This window comes from Syngnathus acus, chromosome 15 (genome assembly GCF_901709675.1).
Source record: "Syngnathus acus chromosome 15, fSynAcu1.2, whole genome shotgun sequence".
NCBI classification, from domain to species: Eukaryota; Metazoa; Chordata; class Actinopteri; order Syngnathiformes; family Syngnathidae; genus Syngnathus; species Syngnathus acus.
In genome coordinates this window covers 317,940-329,185 of record NC_051100.1, presented here as the reverse complement: position 1 = coordinate 329,185, position 11,246 = coordinate 317,940, and the positions used below count along the sequence as shown (strand labels likewise).

At 44.9% G+C, this 11,246-nt stretch overlaps 2 protein-coding genes and 1 long non-coding RNA gene across 3 annotated transcripts; all 3 read left to right on the top strand.

Moving 5' to 3' along the window:
* The first annotated feature begins 24 nt into the window (after positions 1-24).
* LOC119134374 lies at positions 25-926 on the top strand. The gene is made up of 2 exons (XR_005100317.1): positions 25-137; positions 214-926. It is a non-coding gene; the product is annotated as an uncharacterized LOC119134374 (long non-coding RNA).
* Positions 927-1,842: 916 nt separating this feature from the next.
* hells (helicase, lymphoid specific) lies at positions 1,843-8,705 on the top strand. Its single transcript, XM_037270942.1, has 24 exons — positions 1,843-2,063; positions 2,156-2,192; positions 2,715-2,812; positions 3,049-3,167; positions 3,638-3,760; positions 3,880-3,912; positions 3,998-4,025; positions 4,118-4,176; positions 4,254-4,295; positions 4,386-4,613; positions 4,810-4,992; positions 5,197-5,340; positions 5,454-5,650; positions 5,872-5,965; positions 6,044-6,205; positions 6,568-6,704; positions 6,785-6,932; positions 7,019-7,102; positions 7,198-7,317; positions 7,406-7,522; positions 7,677-7,836; positions 8,141-8,237; positions 8,320-8,396; positions 8,575-8,705. Exons 2-24 carry the CDS (start codon positions 2,185-2,187, stop codon positions 8,661-8,663), a joined length of 2,547 nt encoding a protein of 848 aa, XP_037126837.1. The 5' UTR covers positions 1,843-2,063; positions 2,156-2,184; the 3' UTR covers positions 8,664-8,705.
* Positions 8,706-9,345: 640 nt separating this feature from the next.
* On the top strand, positions 9,346-11,124 carry calhm3 (calcium homeostasis modulator 3). Its single transcript, XM_037270975.1, has 4 exons — positions 9,346-9,783; positions 10,072-10,199; positions 10,268-10,395; positions 10,661-11,124. The coding sequence occupies exons 1-4, from the start codon at positions 9,494-9,496 to the stop codon at positions 11,105-11,107; spliced, it is 993 nt and encodes a 330-aa protein (XP_037126870.1). The 5' UTR covers positions 9,346-9,493; the 3' UTR covers positions 11,108-11,124.
* Positions 11,125-11,246: the final 122 nt, after the last annotated feature.

Here is an 11,246-nt window from a genome sequence, read left to right as displayed (position 1 = left end):
AGTACCCATTTGACGCTACGACTTGTCGTTTTGCTCTCCGAAATTTCAGCGAGAGTTGAGTTGTCATCAACATCTGACCTCTCATGTTCTGCAAACCGGCGAGCTTCTTCTAGGCTTAATGGACAACACGTCTCCACGTAAGGTTCCTCATTGGCATGGTTGAGAACACCCCACTGGGGAGAAAAGATTCAGCTTTTGTTTCCATCGTTTCAGTGTTAAGGAACACGCTGCTGTTAATCGAGAGGCAGTCGAGAGTCATGGAATATCGCACCCGACGCTTGATGTCCTTCGCTGAGCGCTGAGCCAAAAGACTGGGCGGGCAAAGCAGACAGCGCGCTCTCTCTGTATGAGCTGACATTCAAGGCGCTAGCCGGGCGGGACACTTGATCAGGCAGGCAGAAAGTGGCCCGAGCTGTGCGCTCGTGTCAAATGAGGGAAGTCGTATACAGCCGTTCGTTCCAAAACCTTTGTCTTGTTATTCCATATTTACAAAGCCACTCCCTCCCATTTGCCAATAGACCCTAACCCAAAAACAATAGAAACCTTCACAAATCCCATATACCTACATACGAGTCTTCACAGCCTTTGGTTCAGATAAAAAGAGTTCATACTTTGTTGACAGCCATCTTTGCGAATAAGATAGCACGAGCTCGGCAAGCCTATTTTTGGGCTGTTTCTCTCTCGGTGACATTCACAGTTGTGCCGAAGCCACTTGCCGCAGGTGCCTTTTACGAAACAGTGTCTTCCGTACGGCCACTCGTCTCTTGTTGCATTGCGGTCCAGTACACAATCTGAACGCTTTTTAAGACCTCCCCAATACCTTTCCGCTATATAAACCTTTCTTATTCCCTGAATAACCATTCTCACATTGTTCTGTGCATGTATTGTACCTTTACACTAAATAAAAGAACAAACACTTGATCTTGTCACGTGTCCCGACTCCTTCTGCACCGGTTGGTCAGTGCGCATAGCCGGCCGGGCCGGTGTGCGACCGCCTCCTTCGCTTGAACTCAGTCACGTTGCTTACAGGACCACCCCAACAAAAAGTTCTAAACATTTATTAACACACAATAAATGATTTATTCAAGTCGAGGTGGGCAGAGCCCGGCCGGGACGGACGCCAAAATTGGCTTAAAATTGCCGTCCATTCCATTAAGATGTCTGAATGAAACAACAAAAACGTACAAAGAAAATGCAAATACATCAACGAAACGGATTATAAAATATTTGAAAAGAATCTGCGGATAGGAAAACATGTATGACTGTATTGCAAAGTTTTGCAGCAGTGGGGAGGCCGAATGGAAATCATTCTTCCTAAATGAAGGGTGTCGTACAAATCATTTTTTGAAGCACTTCAAACGACGAACGGATGTAACGAAAAAGCAATAACAAATGAACGAATGTAACTAAACAGCAATAAATGCCTATTTGTATCCGTTGAAAGGAAGGCTCTGGTTAGGTTTGGTCCATTTGCCAAATGTGAGGGGTGAGACATTTAATGTTATTTTTTCTCCGTTCACTATAATGCGTTATATTACATGAAATGAAGTCATAATCACGTTTGCTCTAACATATATGCACGTTATTGTCATACGCATTGCCTGTATCGTAAATACAATAGTATTGATGTTGTTAAAAGAACCCCGGTTTATTAAACAGTGGGTTTGTCTTCATTTGGCGCGAAAGGAACGCAAAAGCACCGCCCTTTCCGCATTACAGCATGCGTGGACTAGTCTAACGTAGTATCGGAAATGACATTTTATTTTTCAATGTAAAAGTATAGATAATGACAGACATATAATATGCGCTAACGTTAGCGTGTCCTGTTTTATGTTGAAAATCTCAAACCAAGTTTTCCGTCTTTTTCTTGATGTCTGGTTTTGAACTATCTGGTTGATGAACAACGTTGAAATTCGGCGTTACGAAGGCGCTTGATTAGGCTTGGTTCAATCAAATTGAACTGATATCCGTTCACTTTGGAAGTAACCAGCAGTTTGTATCCGCTGGAAATATCTTTGTTCCTGCACTTCCACATCCAGTTGTGACCAAATAGTAGCTTCTCGGTACGAACGGAACGGTACAAACTAGTTGTTGTAATTGTCGAACGTTTTCTATGTAGTTGACTTATGAGTTTAAATATTTGCTTTGTTTCCAGATAAAGCGTTGTCCCTTCCCTTGGAAACCATGAGCTGGTAAGACGCATAAATCTGTGCTTTTATTTGTTAAAAGTGTTGTCTTTTTTGCTTGCACACCACGTGTTCACGTAGACTTGCCCAAAAGATTGAAATTCCGAATTGTTAGTCAAGCATTCCGACACAGCACTTTGTATTCTGTGCGATCTTTCGCCCCGGCTGCCTGGTGACGCGCCAATGATGCCATGGCGTCTGACGGACGAGTGGGAATATAATGTGCTGTGATGTATTGCCCTTACTACGTCTTGGTTGCTTTTATTTAAAAAAGAAAAGAAAAAATCCCTCCCACGCATTGCACCCATTACCAGTTTTATAATAACCATAGTGAGTTGTCCAATGATTATGTCAAAAACGTTCTATGTGTGACACAGTCACAGTGACAGTCTGTTTTAGTCAAACCCCAGTAAAAACATTTTGCTCACTGTTTCGTTTGTTTTCTCTCTCTCTCTCTCTCTCTCTCTCTCTCTCCCCTACTCCCCCCCCCCCTTTCCATCCCATCTCTGTCTCTCTTTTCGTGGACAGCATTAAACAAGAACCTGGAAGTGTTTCCCCTCAGTGCCCGAAACCTGATGAGTCTGAGGAACCACTGGGAACAGCAATGGAGACTGGAGCTGCAATTGGTAAGTAACAGGAAGTACATTGGCCTTATCAGGAAGCAAAAGATGCCCCGAAAGTACTATTGCTGAGAGATAGATAGTCTATTTTGTTCATGTCTCTAACATTTGACGGTGTCGAGTCACGTCAGACGCAAACGCATCGTTGCATACCGATACGAGATAGACATGGCACGATGTGTTGCATGGAATAATAGTCTCACTCTCTGATATTCGCATCTGATTTTTTTTTCTTGTCCAAGATACCAGTGTGAAAAGTGAGAATATACCATCTGAACTAATTGTCACCAAAGAAATGGAGGAAGAGGAGAAACTTCTGAGGGAAGAAGGTGAAAAGAAAGAGAAGGAAATGATGAACAAGGTGTGTTCCAACAAATCACTCTCGTTAATTGCATTGCACTGCTCCGCTATCATGACAGTCCAGCTTTTTAGTTGATTTTCCCATTTTTTGTCAAGTTGTGTATAGACCTCTTGAAAGTTAGTCAACATGTGATGTCATTCCATTCCGTGACGGTATATGTTACTTGACTCGTATCTACCGAGCCCTATCTATGCCCAAGCCCAAGTCACTCACCGAATGGGCAATTTAACAGGCCTGCCCAGCGTGCGATAGCCAGACCGTTAACAATAGGAACAACTTGACTTTTGTGTTGCCGAGTCAACGACAGGGACTTCGGAAGAGGAAATAGCAGGCATGGGCCATGATCAATTCCAACATTCGTACATTTCATGCTACAGCTGACCTGATATGACGAGTGAGCTGCATGTTTTTTGGCTGGGATGATCCGCTTTAACAAATCAACTGTTTGTGCCTCGATATGAAACCAAAAGGCTCGGCAGTCTTTGGAGAGAGACGGTCACGAAATGCGCTTCAAAAGACTGCAACATTTGCTCCAGAAGAGCAACATCTACTCTAAATTTCTGCTGACTAAAATGGAGCAACAACAGAATGAGGTACTACGTAGGAATGTGCTGACGCAGCAGTCGTCATAATAGGAACAAATATTGTGATTAGTGCTCCGAATGGTTGCTCCTTAAGAATTGTTTGTTGCTTTGGCTTTTCTTCATACCAGGAGAAAATCAGGAAGGAAAAGATGGAAAAGAAAGTGAGTCCATTTTGTGAGCATGTCTATCATAGTTTTACAGACATGAATGAATGAATGAACGAACCTTTTTGTGTTTTCTGCGCAGAATGTAAACGGCACTGAGCCAGGAAAAGGTAATGGTTGATTTTCAACAGACAAAGTAGCATGAATGTTATTTCCTACTGTTCAAATTGTGATTCTTTTTCCACTCTTCATTCCAAACTAGATCAAAAGAAGAGACGAAGGGCGGATGACTACAAAATTGCTGATGTCATGTCTAAAAAAGTAGGACTCTTCCTTTTTTTTCTTCTTGGTTTTTTTTCTTTTCTTTTAAACCCCATTTTATGATATTTGTCTTGCAGGAAATCATGTCACAGGCAAAGAGGGTTAAAGTGGAGGAAGCGGTAATACGCGTTGCCTTTTTACATTGGACCTCAAAGTCTGTTTTGTGCAAAGCACTGTAGGACTGAATGAGTGTTCCACTTTGATGTTAGGAAGCAGCCCCTGCCCACAAGAAGCTGGACGCCAGCGATCTGGAGAACATGAGCGATAGCAACCAAGACATCAAGAATCGTTTGGCGGAGACGGTGCGAGATAATGCCAAACATCTCCTGGACCCTGACAGGACGGTAAAAGGAGAGCCGGTGCCTGCTCAACAGCCGCAGCTCTTCACCGGCGGGGTCATGAGGTGGTACCAGATCGAGGGCATCGAGTGGCTTCGAGTGAGTCGTAGTTTCAGCCTGGTCGCGCTTGCCCGAGAAAGCCCTGCTTCTCTTTGCTTTTGAAAGGCCATTCGAATCATCCGTATGACACTTGGATCCAATTTGCATAATCACACCGCGCTTGAGCTTTGGATCGATCTTTCTACCATCCGAAAAGGTGACCGACCGACCGACCGACCTTGTGTTTTGATATCAGATGTTGTGGGAGAACGGCATCAATGGGATCCTTGCCGACGAGATGGGGCTGGGAAAGACAATCCAGTGTATTGCACACATCGCCATGATGATTGAAAAGAAAGTCTTTGGGCCATTCTTGGTGGTGGCGCCACTTTCCACTCTGCCCAACTGGATCAATGAGTTCAAGCGCTTCACGCCAGAGGTAAGGGGGGGTGGGCTAACAACATCAGGTTGAAGAAAGAAATGCAAGTTGAACGTTTGTAACGTGTCAACTCCCTCCAAAGGTTGCAATCGATCCAATCCTTGCACTCCTTGTTTGCAGTCTGAAAAGAAGCAAATCTCAAATTTGCTTTCTTATTCCAGCGCTGAAATATTGTCACATTTTGTCCTGATGTCATTTGTCTAGGTGTCTGTCCTGCTTTATCATGGCCCCCAATCCGAGAGGGGCAAACTGCTGAAGCACATGCGCAAACCCCAGGGCCCTCTCAGTATGTATCCTGTCGTCATTACCTCCTTTGAGATTGCCATGATTGACCGAAAGTACCTTCAGGTATCGTCTCCGTTCCATTTCAACATTGAATACAGGTTTTAAAAGGAAATGGAAGGATTGCCGGTTTTCTTACGATACAAACTGAGCTGTTGATATCTGTGTCCCCCCTCTAGCGATGTCAGTGGAAGTACCTGATTGTCGATGAAGGCCACAGAATCAAAAACCTCAATTGTCGACTAGTGCAGGAGTTGAAGATGCTACCCACAGACAACAAGCTGCTGCTTACCGGGACTCCGCTCCAGAACAACTTGGCTGAGCTCTGGTCCCTTCTCAATTTTCTCTTGCCTGAGGTTTTTGATGACCTCAAGAGGTAAGACTTCTTCCAGCCACTAGATTGGCAACTGTTTCAAAATTCGTACAACAAAGTAAGTTGAGGACAATTTTCAAGCTGACATGGTCGTGCCACAACAACTGTGTCAAAAGAGAGCGACTGTCTGTGCGTGCACTCTTTGAATGTGCTTGGGTAGTCTCATTGAAGACAATCTGCAAAGTCACTCTGACAACAGTAATAACGCCTGGCTTATTTTATAGCTTTGAGTCTTGGTTCGACATTGACACACTCGGCGAGGCTGAAAGTGTGGTGGCTGCTGAGCGCGAGCAGAACATCCTAAGCATGTTGCACCAGGTCAGCGGTCGGTCCTCAAAGGCAACTCTGTATTGCATGTATTGCTGAGCCAATCGATGTGACTTTTTTTTCTCTCAGATTCTGACTCCGTTCCTGCTGAGGAGACTTAAGACGGATGTAACGCTGGAGATTCCTCCAAAGAAAGAGATCATTGTTTACGCCCCTCTGACGGCCAAACAGGAAACCTTCTACACTGCTGTGGTGAACAAGACCATTGCAAAAATGCTTGGTCAGCACAAGGTATCTTCACAAACTTGAACATGTGTTCAACACGATATGAAAAATGGTAGCCAGCCATTACGATCGGCCAATGATTATCATTTGATGTCTTCCATATGATTGGGAAAAATCTCCAGGCTCACCACCGCCTCAAATCAAAAGGGTTCCACCAGCTTCAATATTTAAATGGCCTGACTGCAATGCCGACATGCTTTCTAGTATTTAACTGTCCTGCCTAGATTGGATGATGTCGTACGAAAAATGAATGGCGTTACTTTATTTCAGCCTTTGCGTTTGGAGAAGCGACTGCTACCTTTCTCTCTTATTTCATTCAGCCTTTGCGTTTGGAGAAGCGACTGCTACCTTTCTCTCCTTGCTTTCAGACCGAAGGACCGGCAGCTTTGACGCCGGACGGCAGACCAAAGCGACGCTGTCGAAAGCAGGTCGACTACAGCGAAGCAAAGGATGAGACGGGCTTAGAGAAATATCTGGAAAAGCTTCAGCAGGAGCGGGAGCAGAGGTCAGAAAGCAACCTTCCAGACTCCGCCTGGCTCAATCAAATAAGCGCTTGGCCATCAAAGAAGTTGCTTCTGCTTTCAGCTCTTCTGCTGCCGTGCTAGACATCCAATGCCCTCTGGATGCTCAGATCAACTTAAAGATGCAGAATATTCTCATGCTGCTAAAACGATGCTGTAACCATCCTTACCTGGTAGAATATCCCCTGGATCCAGCCACTCAACAATTCAAGGTAGAATATGTCGATTCCACTTATTGCGGCCATTTTGGGGGACGGGCAACATTCTAATTTTCCGCCCTGTACCGTTTTTGACGCAGATTGACGAGGAGCTGGTTCAGTCTTCTGGGAAATTTCTCATACTTGACCGACTTCTGCCTGCGCTCAAGAAAAGAGGACATAAGGTCAAAACGCCGTCCGTCACCACGCTTTACTGTAAAGTCTGCCGTCACGTTTCAACAGTGGCTCACTGCAATACACTTGACTCTCTGTGGTTCAGGTGCTCATCTTCAGTCAGATGACTTCCATCTTGGACATTCTAATGGATTATTGCTACCTACGTGGCTTCCAGTACAGCAGATTGGATGGCAGCATGTCCTACGCCGATAGGGAAGACAATGTGAGTGGAAATAAGACCACGGTGAATGCGCACACACGCACGTCTTCCTTTAGGCTTGTTGATGTCCCTGCTACGCTTTTGTTCCCAGATGGCCAAATTCTCCAAAGACCCAGAGGTTTTCATTTTCCTGCTCAGCACCAGAGCTGGTGGGCTTGGGATCAACCTGACGGCTGCTGACACTGTTGTTATTTTTGACAGTGACTGGGTAGGTCACCGAGAGGAATGTACATTTTCAAAGCATTGGGATGATGCCAGTGGCATTTTATTACCAACAACAATTTCCCAATCTAATCACACACACACGCACACACGAAATGGGTGGCTCATCAGTATGCATTTTCAAATGTTGATTTGTTCAGAACCCCCAGGCAGACCTCCAGGCTCAGGACCGCTGTCATCGCATTGGGCAAACCAAACCAGTGGTGGTATATCGTCTGGTCACAGCTAACACCGTCGACCAAAAGATTCTGGAGAGAGCCTCGGCAAAGAGGAAGCTGGAACAGATGGTCATCCACAAGAGTTAGTCCATTTGCAGTAGCTGAGCTTCAATTGTGGAAATCTGAGAGTGCTGCCATTGTGCTAAAGAAGCTTGTTAAGCCAAGCAGTTAGTGTGGCGCTTTGTTTCTTTTCAGGAGCTGCAGAATCGTGTCATCTCACATTAATCACAAATGTCAAAACAGTGGTGGAAAAAAAAACACAACAATTTGATTCGTTTCCTTTTTTTTTTTTACATTTTATGATATTATTGGATCGATATTTTTCTTCCCATTATTTCTATGTATATTTTCTTGACTCTTGATTTCCCTATCTCTTTTGAACGCAGATAAATTCAAAGGTGGCAGGGCAGAGTTGAACCAAGCTAAAAGCTGCATTGATCTGGATGAGCTGAGGGAGCTGCTCCAAGCCAGAAACACTGAGAAGTAAGTGGCAATATTCTTCGACATGAACTTTAGTTTTTCTCGACTGACTTTCACTTTGGCTGTCTTTTTTTGCCATTTCCAGGGAAGTGAAATCATCGAGCGGGCAGGTGATAAGCGATAAAGACCTGGAGTCTTTATTGGACCGTAGTGACTTGCTGGGTGGGTACTCGAGGATTTATTTGAAAAGAAATGATTTTGTCAGTCAAGATTCTATTCAATTTTGGTAAGAAAAAAACCAACCAAATCTTTATGACCAAGAGCTTTTGCTTCTATTTCAACTGCAGCACATACCAGAATGTAATGAAGTATGCTTGTGTGTTACTTTGTGGAATTCCAGATAAAGACAAAAAGGCAATGAGGAAGGAGAAGGTTGGTGTCTTCAGAGTTATGGAGGCCCCGGAATCATCAGACATGGCCCTGATTTAAAAAGATCTGAAGAGTTGACTTTGATAACAAACCTTCCCTCAGAAGTCTTTTGGTTCATGTTGAGTGCTTTGAGTGTACTTGCCTCACTTTAACTCCTGATGCTTTAGTTGGCTCTGAAAACAAGGAATATTCATTCATGCTCTGTAGTAGCATTGACACTAATCACCTCTACAGACCACAACAGTCGTTTGTATTTGTGTGAGTAATTGACATTTCTTGGTTGTGTATTCCTGTTTTCATTTGGATGCTGCCGTGTGACTTGTAATTGACAGTGGTTGAAACAACTCCATGAAAGTACTCACCCATAGTTCTGTAATGCATTTTTTTAAGGTTCCAAACACTGTAGGCATTGTTCCCCTCGACCCCCCTAATAAAGTTGAATTTATTCCCGCCCCATCCACTAAATTGATTTTTACTTTTGTCGGGCAGCAGCAGCAGCGGTGGGCGGGGGGAGGGAGGGAGGGAGGGAGGCAGGCAGGCTTCAATTCCGCCTCCGGGCACGTGTGAGGCCTATTCTCAGCCATCTGAAATGCCTTTATTTGTATTCCCAGTACATAATGTCTACTGGCAGGCAGGTAAGAGGAAGCTACTTTAGTTGCAGCTTTCGTCCTTGCTATGAATGCAAAAGGCTCAGCTCAGGGTGGGTGTGTTCAGATGGCACACAGCCGAGCGAGCGAGCGAGCCGCTGTCCCTCCCTGCAAACTGAATGGAACCTTCTGATTTGCCTTTCGGTTCAGGAAATGAGCACACGTTGAGGTTTATTTGAACTCGTCCGGCGCACTTGTACCCCAAGTACGTAGTCGCCGTTTGTTGTCTGAACGAGCCTTGGAATGATGGAGCGTCTGAAGTTAGTTTTGCAGTATTTCCAATCCAACTCTGAATCAATCTCCAACGGGATTTGTATGGTGCTGGCTTTGGTCAGCGTCAAGCTTTACACCAGCTTCGACTTCAACTGTCCGTGCCTTCCGCAATACAACAAACTCTACTCTTTGGGAGTGATGGTCTTTCCGCCGATTATCCTCTTCTTCCTCGGGGTTCTGCTCAATCGCCATACGGGTGTCATGATGGATGAATGGATGAGGCCTCCTGGAAAATGCTCCAAAAACCTGGCTGTGGTCAAGTAAGTCCAGCAACATCACATGAAATATACTGAACAACTTGAAGTTAACTACCTGAAAGTGTGCAATCTGTCCTCTTGTGTGTTCTCTCTCTCTCTCTCTCTCTCTCTCTCTCTCTCTCTCTCTCTCTCTCTCTCTCTCTCTCTCTCTCTCTCTCTCTCTCTCTCTCTCTCTCTCTCTCTCTCTCTCTCTCTCTCTCTCTCTCTCAGGTAGTCCTCCACATTTCACTATTGACACAAATGACAGAACGTGAGGAAAAGGTGAACAAAGTGATTTATCTCTTTGTGCAGATATTTATTCTCAGCCATGGTCCAGCGGGCCCTCCTTGCGCCAATGGTGTGGATCCTCGTCACCCTCCTGGATGGGAAAATCTTCATTTGTGCCTTCAGCGCGAGTGTCGATCCTGAAATCTTCTCAGGTAATGCTCTGGACCCAAGCAGTAAATTGATCTTGCTTTCTGATGGATGCCGTACGCCATGTTTTCAGGTATGCCCAACAGCACTGGACTGGATGTGATCCAAATAATGGCCAAAGTCCCCTGCAAGGAGGATGTCCTCTTCAGGAATAGCTCTTTCCACAAAGCAGTGTCTCGTTATGTTCGCTGCTATTCGCAAGTAATGGGCCAGCCGTGAATCGATTGTGGGCACGCTGATTACTGCGTAGACCTTTTAGCAAGAAGCTTCTGGGTTGGCGTCTCGACTCGGACCTTTGGCATGTTCTTCTCTTGCATTTTGTTTGGTTAAGGTTTTTTTTTTCTTTTTTTTTTTATGGCTGGCCGGCTGGCCGGCTCACGTGGAATCGCCTGCCCACAAACAGAACATTGATCTCAAAAGCATTTATTGCCACCTTTATTACTAACGATGACTAATTTGTGTCAAGGCAGTCGGCTGGTCCATGCTCCTTTTCCTGATGGTACTGGGAGCGCTAGGACGAGTCCTCAAGCCTTGTTTCGAAGACCATGCCACCTTCCTGCAAACACGCTACTGGAGCAACTACCTTGATGTGGAGCAGAAGCTCTTTGATGAGACCTGCGTCCACCACGCTCGAGACTTTGCTCGGACATGTATCGCGCACTTCTTTGAAAACATGAGGGAGGACGTCCAATTGTGCCCCTCACATCATAAATTCCTAAAAGACTTCACAGAGGACTGGGAAGAGGAGAAGAGACTTCATGGAATAAGAAAGCAAGAGCAAGTGGAGCACTTGCTGAAGAAATGGTACTTTAGTAAGCCTGAATTGGATGTAAGCAGAGCTGCCAGGATGTGCGCTACCTGCAAGGAAGAAAGAAAGAAGAAATCTACGATTGTCATGTCTTCTTGTGGCTAAATGGTACCTCCTTCAAATTGTCCACTGTCAATTCATTCGATTTGGTTCATCGTGAGAAAGTGTTATTTCATTCCATTCCATTCGATTCTAGGCGCAAGTCATACGACACAAACGCTTTGAATAGGTGATGGTACATTTT